This window comes from Muscardinus avellanarius, assembly GCF_963383645.1.
Source record: "Muscardinus avellanarius genome assembly, chromosome: 10".
Taxonomy (NCBI): domain Eukaryota; kingdom Metazoa; phylum Chordata; class Mammalia; order Rodentia; family Gliridae; genus Muscardinus; species Muscardinus avellanarius.
The window spans coordinates 10,825,780-10,839,218 of NC_137796.1; the positions used below are offsets into that span (position 1 = coordinate 10,825,780).

At 37.4% G+C, this 13,439-nt stretch overlaps 1 protein-coding gene across 6 annotated transcripts in view; it reads right to left on the bottom strand.

Moving 5' to 3' along the window:
* Positions 1–13,439, bottom strand: part of CNTNAP4 (contactin associated protein family member 4) — a gene marked incomplete at both ends in the record, with an annotated part of 302,761 nt that overhangs the window by 91,981 nt on the left and 197,341 nt on the right. For all 6 annotated transcript variants that reach the window (XM_080702913.1, XM_080702914.1, XM_080702915.1 and 3 more), the window contains 3 exons: positions 825–944; positions 3,645–3,751; positions 10,428–10,599. In XM_080702913.1, coding sequence (XP_080559039.1) covers positions 825–944; positions 3,645–3,751; positions 10,428–10,599 — 399 coding nt within the window. The remainder of the gene's footprint in view (positions 1–824; positions 945–3,644; positions 3,752–10,427; positions 10,600–13,439) is intronic.

Consider the following 13,439-nt stretch of genomic DNA (forward strand, 5'->3'; position numbering starts at 1 on the left):
TATTACTGCGCATTTGAGATAGTTGATGCTATTGAAAGTAGGATCTTCTAAAAGGCCATTTCTTAATTGCTTATAGCTGCTATACAGAAATAAAATTAACTTTAACTTGGTATCCCATAAATATCTTGAGCTATAATACTTTATTGCAGATTGTTTAGAATACTTTTAATACATAATCTAGTCATTCATGTATAATGAGAATCATAAGCCTTCATTTTAAAAACTTAAAAAAATTTTTATCTTGTTTTATTACACTGGCTAAGACCTCTAATACAACGATCAGAATGTTACTAATGCTGGTAATAGAGGAAAATACTTTTTATACTTAAACATAACTATTACATATGTTGTTATTTTTGTGGGTATTTATCAAATGAAAAAAAAATCCTTCTATTGGTAACTTACTAACTTTTTTTTTATCATGAATGGATGTTGAATTTAACCAACACATATTCCTTAACTACTGATTTCTACATGAACTGATATAAGTAAATATTTTTAGGATATAAGTAAACTTTACATTTACAGACATTTAAAAGGAAAATATTTTTCAAAGATTTCAACCATATCAATCTTCTCTGACAAATAATCTACCTTTTTGTTTGGAGATGTAATAAAAACATTTATTATTAGGAGTTCTACAAAGATACCTCATGTACAGAAAATAGCAATAATTTAAACCAAAAATTTGTATTCAGTTCTTTTAATGAATAATGTACATTTTAATTAAGTCACAAATTAGATCAACTCTCTATTTATTTCAAATTTATGTAATTAAAGCATTCATGCAGATTTAACTATTAAATGAAAGTTGATCAACTCACCAGTCATATTGCAATAGAGAAGAAACGGCCCCAGAGGACCACTTCCATCTGAATCTATATAGTAAAACCCTGAAGTATTTCCTCTGTGTTTATAGGCTTCACATGACTGCTCATAGATAGCTGTGAAAGAGGGGGGGAAATCATCATAAATTAAATAGTGTGAAAACAATCTCTTAAATTTTAATTTGGGCACAAAATACTGAAAGCCTTGGAAATATGTATGTAAAGAGACAAGGTAAAACCTTAAAACAAAATTCATTCTCCTTTTCTTTTAAAATTAGTATGGATCAAAGTGGTAAGGTGGAAAAAATGAGCCTGTATTTTATGAGTTTTTTTCCATCACGAAAGGGGAATGACATTATTTCATCAAAATGAAATTTTAATAACAAAGAGAGAGAAGGTAGGTGTTTAAATGTTAAGATCCTTCTAAGTATAGTGTGATATCTCATGACATCCATTTTGGAATTTCTAACTCTAGTAATCATTTTGTAATAACCTAACATCTAAAGCACAATTGTGTAACATCCTAAAATAATCTGTTGTTACTCCAAAATCATGCAATAGAAACATTTAAATAACATTATGACTACCCTCCTTTCTCACATAAAATTAACTATAGATACTTTTTTCATAGAACAAATATGATCCACAAAGCTCCTCATCAATAATTCTGAAAGCTATTTACAAAAAAGTTCTATAGAGTTCTAAACTATGCCCCCAACTGGTCCCGATGTGTTTTGATTCATAACTGAGTGTTCTTTTTTTACAAGTATATAGTTACCATGTATAAGATTAGCCAATTGTGCCAATAACGTCTATTAATTTTTATATTCTATAAAATTTAAACAATCTACTAGAGAAACATTCATTTCCTGAACCTATTTTAAATATTTTAAAACTTATGCTAATGAGTATTAGGCAAAGTGAAACACTGTGTCTAATTTGTTCAAGGTTACAAATATGTAAAATAATCATAGAAATTTACTCCCCCGCTTCTCTATAGTCTGATGGTTTTATTATGTTCCTACTATGTATTACATAGATGAAAATATAAACATGGATTCTTTCCCAGCTTTCTGTGCATTTTGTGCACGAAAATGGTTGGATTAAAATGGTTAGTTTGTACATCCCTATATGCACACACATAGGTTTGTAAATACCCTCCCCCAAAAAATCGGTAGGTAGAGCTCTGGAATGGAGACAGGCATAGAAAAGACACATGACTGGATAAAGGGAATTGAGGAAACTTTTGTTTTTTGTGTATTGCTTGAACTTTTATAACATGACTATTTAACATATTATTTCCCAATAAAACCTTTAAAAAGATTCCACCTCAGTCTCTGCACTCTGACCAGGTCTGTCATTCTGCCCCTATTTCTCAGGGCGGTTATGAACAAAAACCCTTCAGTTTCATTTGGATGACCCACTCCAGAACCTAATAAATTAATTACTGAATTAAACTATGGGCCAGGGATAAAAATACCTTTTTAGTTCACCAAATCTAAATTTTTCCCGCAGAGAGATTTGTGTTTATATTTAGATTCAGTCATTGAAAAGAATTAAAAAATGAATAGTCGATTTAATTGTATTTAGTAACTTTTCATTTTGAAAAAAAAGTAGAAAATATAAAAAGTAAGAGTGGGAAATATAAAAAGTTAAAATATTCTGTCCCTCTACTAGCTGGGTGATGTGGTTCAAGTAACCTGACCTTTGGTAACAGGTGAAGTGAGACTTTTTTCACTGCAAACATTTTTCGTAGAATCTTACTTGACTCCCCCAAAGTAATGTTGTATGTCCATTAATGGCAGCCTTCACAGGTATGGCCTGGAGATGCTCCTGAGCATACTCTTCCACCCCCAAATCAGGGCTTCTTGGGGTCCCCTTTGGAAGGCCAGGATTGGAGCCCAAGATTCCAACCTGCACTCTAGTGGGAGCACACAGGGACATATGGTATCCCAAAGAGACGGCGGTAAGGCTGCTGACTTAGCACTTAACACCTGCTTAAGTCAGTGATATAGAAGATGGTACTGGGTGTGAAGATGCTCAGAAATTCAATAATAATATGAAAAACCAAGAGAGGAAAAAAAATGAGAATTTTGATCACCCCATTACATGTACTGAAAAAATGGAAGACAAAATCACCCAAGTCTTATAACCTATGCAGGCATTTTATTAGAAAAAAACATGTGGTTTATTATACATAAGAGGGGTATTGGTTATGATCCCAAGCTCCAGAGCATGGTGTGGGAGATTTCTATTCTCACTCTACCACCTCTATTTGAGTAGCCTTGAAAAAATTTATGAATATCTCTCTATTAGCTTGTGAATTGACAAGGAATAATAATAGTACCCACCTATTTGGGAGGCCATAACAAATAAGGTAGGGTCTATAAACCACTAGATCAATGCTTAGCATTTAGAATGTATCCAATAAAACTAACTTCTTCAATTAATATACTAATTACCTGCCCCATTTATCTCTACCACCTTCATTAAACAGGGTTACAAAAACATTTCAAGATTGCCTAGTGCTATTGACTCAATGTTATGGCCCCTCAAAACTTGTGTGTTGAAATTTAGTCTCATTTTGATGTCATTTGATGATGAGGACACGAGAGGTGACCATCTGTATTTCTATAAGCTACCTTGTCTACTTTAGGAAATGAGGTGGGGATTAAAAGTGAGCTGGAAACCAACTGGATGCCGAGAAGCAAGACCACACACATTCCAACACAAGACGGCACATACACAGACAGCAATGAAAGGGAGACAGAACAGGAGTCACCACGGGGCAAGAACAGGCAGGGACGCTGGGCTTACAGCTGTGGCAGGTGGCTCCTGTGTAGCCAGTGTCCGTGCAGTTACAGTGGAAGGAGCTCCAGGACTGCGAGCATTCGCCGCCGTGCTCACAGTAGTTGGGCAAGCACCTACAGGAAGGTGAAGAGACAACCACCATTTGTCACTTGGGGTTTTCGTCGAGTATTGATCACTTACTTACATGGTCACGTGAAAGACGCATGTCAACCACCCCGTGGACGATAAATTTAACATGACTGATGGTTATTCGGTCTGGCATTCAGGTACTTTAATCACAGAACGAAACCCGAGGTCATTAAATTCATCTGATTCTCAGGTACCTGTGACTGTTTAATCTCCGATATGTCTCACTATATCAGAGCCCTTTATTTTCCCTAAGTGACACGACACGTATTCAATATGTAGCCGGGAATATCAACAGCCTACGTGAAATAGCATTTCATCGCAATGAATTACTGTATCAAATGCTAAAGGAAGGAAAGAAGGAAGAGGGAGGGAGGGATGTCTTTATTCACTCACCGAGAGATCCACAAATGTGGAAGGACATACACAGTAGACCCCCAAAATCCAGAAAATGTTAAGGTGCTAAACCTAATGCATAGGGCTTCCTGGTTATTTTTAAATTTCAAGAGAAAATAATTGGCGTATTCCATATCTGTCAAGCACAATGTGACTTACTGGTGAGAGATAGATCAGTTGCAACATTAGATCATAATAAATTCCTTTTAATCACAACCTGTCTTTGAGACACTGGATTGTTTAAATAATTGATTTTAAAAAGCAAGTACCATGTGAAATCAACATTGGAGAAAAAACCATGGGGGTAGCAGCATTTGATCTGATGCCAAGCTCTGAAAGGTTGTGCCGGGCCCAACAGGTACACAGTCCAATTACTAGATCATTGGGCTTCACTAAAAATTCAATCATTTAAAAAATTATACCTACCATTATTTTCTTTTTAAACAAATTTGTTGTACATATTTATGGCATGCAACATGATGTGATGGGAAAGATATAGATAGGGAAAAGGTTACTAGAAGCTAGAAGCAGTGGTGCATGCCTGTAACCACAGGATTTGAGAGGGTGAGCCAGGAGGATCCCAGGTTTAAGACCAGCCTCAAAAACATAGCAAGATACTCAGCAACCTAGCAAGATCCTGTTTCAAAACAAATAAATTGAAAAGGCTGAGGATGTAGTTTGGACGTAGAATGTCCTTGGGTTCAATCCCCAGTATCACCATCAGAAAAAGAAAAGTTACTGTGATGAGGTGAATACACACACACACACACACACACACACACACACACACACACACACACATAAATATCACCTTATATGGCTACCTAATTATTATTTATTTTTGTGTCAAAAATAGCTAAACTTCACTCATTTGCCTGGGATCCCTGATATAATACAGTTTTGTCATCGAGGGTCCTTTGGTCATTCATTTGTACTCTAACTCTGTGTCATCCTTTCAAAGGGTTACTATGTTGTTAGGACATAAATATTTATCAGTTGTTTGGTCCTAAAGTAAGTCACTTTTTAAATCAAAGTGTTAGGTGTTTTGGTTTTTGGTTTGTTTGTTTGTTTGGTGGTACTGGGGTTCCTGGAAGCCCTTCTACCTCTGGGCTACATTCCCAGACCTATTTTATACTTATTTTTGTTTTGTTTTGGAAACAGGGTCTCTTAAACCAGCGCGGCTGGCTTCGAACCAGCGCGATCCTCCTGTCTCTGCCTCCCAAGCGCGGGGATTACAAGCGTGCGCCACCATGCCCGGCTAGGTTTATCTTTTGACATAGGGGCCCAGTGAAAACTTAGAGACACACAGAGTCAAACAGAAGAAAAAGTTGGGAAGCTCCTGCCTCTACTCAAATAGCCTAGCTAGCTGTGAGATTTTCTGCTGACCACAGGCCCCTGCCCTTTCTCTCCTTCGACAAAAAGAAAAAATTTCAGTTGTAAATTATTTCTTGCCCTTTTGAGACATAAATCGTTTAACCCTTTGTCAGTTTTATAGCCCAAGAATGTTTTTCTAGAGGACGTGGAAGCCATCTCTTTGAAATGCAAACATCAAGAAATGCAGTCCTAATTCTCAGGTCTCTAAGAGCTTGACTTCCATAAGCACCAATTAGCAAACAGACATGGCCTAATCACATTGACATTGTCAATCAGCTAGGAAATAAACACTTTCTAAGTTGTTTAAACCTTCGCCACTTTTTAAAGAAAAAACGTCAGGGCTATCTTTGGGCTTAAAGACATTGTTTAAAAGAATTAGAGAGGTAAGACACCATCAACAAATAAATTTGAGGACTTCTAGACTTAAATATCCCCAATCAGAGAACTGATGTCTTTTAGAACTTAAAATAAAGGACACATTGAGACCAAGCCTTTCAATGCTCTTATTCGCTTTAAGTTAAAAAGTTAATTTTTTTTTTTTTTTTTTTTGGTGGTACTGGGGTTCCTGGAAGCCCTTCTACCTCTGGGCTACACTCCCAGACCTATTTTATATTTTTATTTAGAAACAGGGTCTCCTAAGCCAGCGTGCGTAGCTGGCTTCGAACCTGCACGATCCTCCTGTCTCTGCCTCCCAAGCGCGGGGATTACAAGCGTGCGCCACCACACCCGGCCAAAAAAAGTTAATTTTGAATCTGCCAAGAATACACTCACAATGGGTTGCTGCCACCTCCTTTATTAAAACTAAGGATAGGAGCTTCATGTTTTACTTATAGATTTTTTTTCAATTTTTAACTGAACATAAAATTACTGACTTTTTATGATGAAAAATAGATATCCACACTACAGACGGGAAACAGATCAAGATCACTTATATTCTCACAACATAGAGAGAAATCACTACTGCAAACGCATATGCCTGTATTGACTCATAAATATAATAACAAAGTACTGCTACTTTGCAGTCCATTTGTTAAGAATCCAAAAATGAATAATGGACATGTTTCCAGGCCCATTAATTTTATATATATTTTAGCATTTTATAGGTTTGCAGAAATCCATTCAAAGATTGTATCATGATTTATTTAAGTTTAAACATTTCAAATCAATGGCAATTTAGGAAAAGAAGGAGATTTTTAAAACATTAAAATAGTAACAATCCTGGTTGGCCATCAGATCAGATAAGGGCAAAGCAGCTCACTTTTTAATAGACCTCAGATCTTGTTTTTAAAGGGGGCAGATATATGTGGCTTTGCCTAAAATCCAAGAGAATGAATCTTTAATTATTGTGACACACAGGCTATTTCAACTTGATTTGCTTCCAAAAGACTGACTGCATTCATTTTTCTTGATTCTCACTACTCAGGCTGGACTTTTCACATTTTTAAAATAAAATGTGAAAGGCTAAATTGTGTGTTTTATTTAAATTTATTATGTGGTAATGTTTGCCTGCTGGTAACCTATAGCAATTTGCATCATATAGCAAAGTACTCGTTCTCAACAAATGTACTAAACAATTGTATTTTACACTTCTTTGCTAGTCATTCCAACGCACAGCAAGACAATCCATCAATCCATTTTCTCAAGCTTCTCAATCTTTCTCTTGGACACTACCGTCATTATTTCCATTGCTTGTGAATTGGAACACATGCATACATCAATATCCCAAACCCAAAGGAATGGGAGCGGTTTTGACGTGGCCTCACTCCTCATCCATCACAAGTAAAATCTCAAGAGACTTTCTGACGATGTTAAAATTTGGCTGGGATTAATGATGTGGATGTAAGTTTTACGTAACATTATTACATTTAAGGAAATTAGACAATGTCAGTTACCTATAGATTCCGGAAGAATGGTGAGCCCTAGAATTCAAATCTAGCATCCCTCCTCAAAACTATATTTGACAAGTACTAACCCTGTGCCCACCTACTCCCAATTACACATCCCCAGAGAGCCAGGCTTTGCCACTACATGAGAGAGAATAACACTAAATCAACTTTAATAAACCCCACTTGTGAGCCTAAGGGAGAAGGACAGGCTTGTGGGGCTGTGAAAAAGAGCAAAGAACTATGGGTAGACACTCTGGCCTGGAGGGGGGACACGATGGAGCTGGAGGGAGGGTAGTACAATGGAGGCTCAAGGCCAGAGTCCAAAGAGGAAGCAGTAAAGGTGGATTAGAAGGGCAGGAAGATGGAGGGCCAGGAAAGCCAGTAGGTGTGTGCTGGGTCTGTGAGATCAGAACAAGGAACACTGTCACAGAAGGACCTCCTTGTTTTTGTCTGGGGGTCTGTGCAGCCAGGTATCATTAGAGACGAGGTAGACACCACTCCTCTGCCTTACTATGCCCAGGGGATGGTAGATGAGGATGGCTGAGACAGTGACCTTCCTGACCACTGATATTCTCAAGGTTGATATCAGCGAGGAGCTCCCTAAGAAGACTGGGATTGTCGCCACCATTTGACCCAGCTATAACACTCCTGGGGATCTTTCCCAAGAAGTAGAAGTCAGAATATTATAGTGATCCATGCATAGCCATGGTTCTAGCAGCACAATTCTCAGAAGCCAGATTATAGAACCAGCCGAGGTGTCTATCAGCAGATGACTGGGTTATGAGGCCGGTATATACACACAATGAAATTATACTCGGCTATAAAGAAGAACAAAATTATGTGTTTGCAGGAAAAATGGATGAATCTAGAGTATATTATACTAAGTGAAGTTAGCCAGGCTCAGAAAATCAAGGGTCATATATTTTCTCTCCTATGTGGAAGCTGGAGAGAAATTAGGAAAAAAACAAACAGAGACATCAGATAAGGAGAGAGACCAGTAGAATAACAGAAGGGACTTGGGGAGGGGAAGGGGAGAATGATGAAGGAAACAGTTCAACCAATCCTGTGCGCCTTCATAAAGCTCTCAGTACCAACTTCAATATTATGAACAGAGAGAAGGGAGCTGATGGGATCCAGAGGGGATGTACCAGGGGGTGCTGTGTGCATATACGATTTTATCACACTAAACCTCAATGTGATGTATGCTCATAACACACCACTAAAGGCATATCCAAAATGGTTCTCTCAAAAGATACATGAACAGTTTCATTTAACAAGTGGCCTACATCTAAGCAGCTTAATAAGCCTTTAAGTCCGAACACCTGTCACCCCTGTCCCTTCGCCAAACTTGGCCACCAGGATAGCAGCGGCCCCTACATTTCCATCCTCATCCCCGGGTCTCCTGGAGCTCCTGGGCTTAGGACCACCCTCCTGTATGTCCACAGTCCAAGGGTAAGGCTTCAACAAGTGTGTGTGTCTGAGTGACTGTGTGTGTGTGTGGAAGGTATGTGTGTATAAGGAGTGTGAGTATGACCTTATAGGTGTGTGAGTGTCAGGATGGTATAGGTGTGCATGTATGTGAGTGTGCATGAGGACTTGTGTAAGAGCATGTAAGGATTAGGGTGTGTATGTGAGGAGCTATTGGATACATGAGTGAGCCTATGAGTGTGCCCGTGTTTGACAGAGGCTGTGTGCAATGCCTGTGTTAGTGAATCTGTGCAGCGAGCATGTATGAAGAGGCATGCAAGGGAGTGTGAGCATGTATGTGTATCTGTGTGTGGGTGTGTGTGCACTTTTATGTGGAGGTCTGATCCTGTTCAAAGTCAGAAACAGTAAAAGAATAAAAAAGGACTTCATTGTTCCTGACAGATTATTAATATGTTTTTAATGTTACTATTTTTTTTAATTATAATTGATTAAACCATTAAATGATATGGTTATTATGCACGGATGAAATATTAACCCCCATAAATGCTAACGTGGACCCACAAAAGCTGCACGGATAGATGTTCCTGGCTCTGGCTGGGGTCTGGGGGGGGCTCTGCCTTTTCCAAGTGACGTCATCTAGCCAACTCCACCTCTCCGTGCATCTATCTCTATACTTATAAGAGAAAAATACCATTAAGAACAGGCTTTAAGGATTTTTGTAAAGATTCATCAAAGTACTTATTCATGTTAAGTGCTCAGCAGAGGGCCTGGTTTATAGATTTTATAAAATCTGCAACGGCTGTGACATTCCACCCAACTCGATAATTAAACCTAGCCGCCCTGATTATGAGGCATGGTTGGGAAGATGACATTGCTACCATTTCCCGAGCCTGCCCACCAGTTTTAGCCATTATTAACTGCTGGTGTAATGCTACAGGCTGAGGGTCCTCAAAATGTATGCCTAGCTCTTGCCTCACATGGTCCTATACTAAGAATCTGCTGAACCCACAGGGTCATCCTGACACCATGGGCAATACTATGGCCCTAAGATTTTCTAGAGGAGGTACTCCTTCATGTATTCCTGCAGAGTAGATGGTGATGTCTCATGAAAGGTGTCCATTAGAATAGAGCCCAGCTAAGTTCCCCTGACTCTAAGACTATGATTCAACTTTCAAGGTAGCAAGAGCCAGCTTGATAACCAACCACACAGATCTCTGGTTTATTCGCACCTGATAATCAATATACTGTGCAGGTGCCTTCATCTATTGCAATTAGTGATGTTTCTAATGCATTTATGCCCACCCAAAATTATAACAGCCTCAACAGTACCTTTTGTGAATTGGTAGCATGTGTCCACATAATTAACATGGTCCCTTATCTTGTATATAACTACTTTCTATCATTTGAAATCCGATACAGAAAACAAAAGCTGTGTTTTTTGTCACTTCTGATGTAAATATAATTCACTTCCGATGGAACATATGGCAGGCAGAGAATAGATGTTTATTTTTAAATATACAGTTTAATCTGCTACCCAAAGTTTGAATAGGTCGAAGTAAAGAAGTGAGATCGTGCTTACCTGTCTGAGATGCCACAGGAGTCTATCTGAAGGTCGCTGAAGTTCCCCAGGGAGCCCTGCTGCACTGAAATCAGATCAACCACCTCGTTGCTAATAGAAATGAGTCTCATGCACCCTTGAAATCCTCCAACTGGGCTTGCACACTTGGAGCCAAAGCTTTTGTCAGGACAACCTGATCCAGATAAAACAAAGGAAAAATAAGATACCCCATAATGAGTCAGGAGTCAAGATCACAGCATAACTAAGAAGGAAAAACAGTAAAAGAGATGTTTGATTACGTTCTAAATGAAAGGAGGGCACTAAAATCATCGTGGCTCTGTTCATTCAGTCTAAATTAGAGGTTGCAGCTCGCGCAGAGTATTTTTCTTTATTTCCACAGTACTCACAGGGAGTCACTAGTGCTATACCAATCACATGCACGCACACTAGCTTGCTCCGAGTTTCAGAAGTATGCATATTAGCTAAAGAACCCTAAACATGCCAGCCAGCAGCATTACGTTATATATAGCACAGACACGAGAGCTTAGTCTTTTAGACTGCAAAACCAAGAGCATAAAGGATGAATATGTGCACTGCAGATCAGAAAAGATAAATCAATAATAATGAGCTGCCTTTGTATTTAAAGTTAACTATCTGAAAGGAAGATGTATTGGCTTGGAATAAAATTACCAACTACTTAATTAAATACTTTATTTCCCTACGTGTAGAACCATATTTACATGCATTTTAACAAATACAAATGGCTAAATGTCAAAAAACATTTTACTGTTTGATTTTATTTATTCTTTGCCTCAGAAAAGAATGTTCCTCTTATATTGATTTTTCCTAACATTTAAGATTTGTTCTAATTATTTAAATAATAAAGAAATACAATATTAGCCATTATTTTCTGAGTTTAATGATGTTCTAAGTGTTTACTCAAGCAAAATAAATAATTTTATGGAGTATGAACATATATATATTATGCTTACATATTTTTCATTAATCTTTCTTTGTTGCTATGGTTGTCAACCACTGTTATAATTTCAAAGAATAAGAAATGAATCAATGACTTCTTAATTTGTTGTATAATCCATGCTAGTTTTCTACATGGGAGTTTTCATTAAAATTAAATATTCTAAGGATATTCTCCTTTTATTGTTCTATTTTCCCAACAAAATATATTTACATGGAAAAATAAGACCAATATCATTATTTAAAACTTAGCAAGTGCATTGAAATATTCTATTTTAACCCAGGGGAGGCTTTGAAGTTCCAAATTTCACATATCAAGAAAAAGCAATCCAAGCTTTTTGAGTACTAATTTATTAAACATGATAATACACACGTTTTTCAGTGCTTAAAATTCTTCTGCACTGTAGGACCTGATTACCATGGTCTCGATATGTTTTCTGGGTGACTTATTAGCCAATTAAGAATGTCAGGATAAAAACTGAAAGGATAATAGTTCAATAGTATTGACAACCAACTATCATATGCCAGAAATATAAACAGCTCTGTTAATCTTCTTTACTCCAGGTGGTATTTCCTGATACATCTCAAACTATCTCAGAATAAAATAAATTATACCAGACGCCCAGAGGAAACCAAACTAAACAAACCCAGAGTCACAAGGAAAGGTCGTAAAACAGTACAGAAAGCACAGGGTCAGATCATGAGGCCCTTCATTCTTAGATATAGGATTCAATGTGCGAGAAATTCTTAGCAAAAAGAAGGGTTCAACCGGGTTAGTGAGCATAGTCTCTTATGAGAGGCAGCTAGGAGTTAATAGAACACAATACCAGAGAGAAGCTCAGAGCTGAACCCATCTGAGATGAAAGTTCTAAAATGGGAAGATTTCTAGAGAATACTTAATGCTGAATTAATTATGGATCTAGTACCAGAGGCAGTCAGCATGTTAAACACCTCTAAGGATGACAGATAAATTATCACTGCATGCCCCAATACCAGAAGTGAGATGTCAGTCGAGACTGCATGGAAGTGGAGTCTGGGCTTTGGATGGATGGTGCTTGCTCTACCCAAGGGAGGAATAAAATGAGTACTCTGCGCACAGCTCAGTATCCTTAGCGTGTGCTGCATGGTATAGAAAGTACAGCACAAGGATCCCATGGGGGAATTCACAGAAATTAGACACTCAGCTATTCTCCATCTGCAGAACTCAGACTTAAACTTTGTACTTAAATATTCCTTAAAACATTGTATAGAGAATGGAAGATATGTCTAGAGAGAACCTGATATGGGGTATACAGGAATCTCTCTGTAGCCCTTTGAAACTTTTTAATGAATCAAAAGTAGCCAAATGATTTTTAAAATAATATAGTATAAAACAAACATATGTATTCTAACAAAAAAAATTACAGAGGGTATATGTGATATATTTCACTACAGAATAACATTAGAGTATTAAGGAACCACTAGAAAAATAATTTCTACACAAAGAGCTAAGCATTGCTAGCTCTAAACGTGAAGGGTGTAAAATACTATAAGAATGATGATTCTCATTTCATGATTTATACACATGTTTATCAAGTCTTTTATTTTCTATTTTGCATAATTTAACAATAGGCCTGCTTTTTTCTTATCTCTTTTAGTGCTTCTAAATCTTCCCCTTTGAAATGAAAGCTCTCCATTAAGTTGTTCTGTGTTTCTTACTATTGATTAAAAGAATGTGTGCCTATGGATTGCCACAAAAATCAATCATATATTCTGAAACAACCTGGTTCAGAAATAAACAAATCCCAGTAAAGTCAACAATTCTTATCTTTTAAGAAGGTGGCCCTATGCTGCCTTTCACAGGGATGGATTAAGGACGAATTTCTTTTATTTTTGTTCATTTGTTTGCTTTGAAGTTCTGGGGAGCCAAGTTCCTGGGCCATGAACTCATTGTCAATGCTTAGAAAATAATTCGTGTTTTATTGGTGAATCATCAAGCCTGGGATGCTTTCCCCTAAATTCAAAAAATGATCCTAGACAGAAACATCTATTAAAATGCAATATAACAACATCAAAACA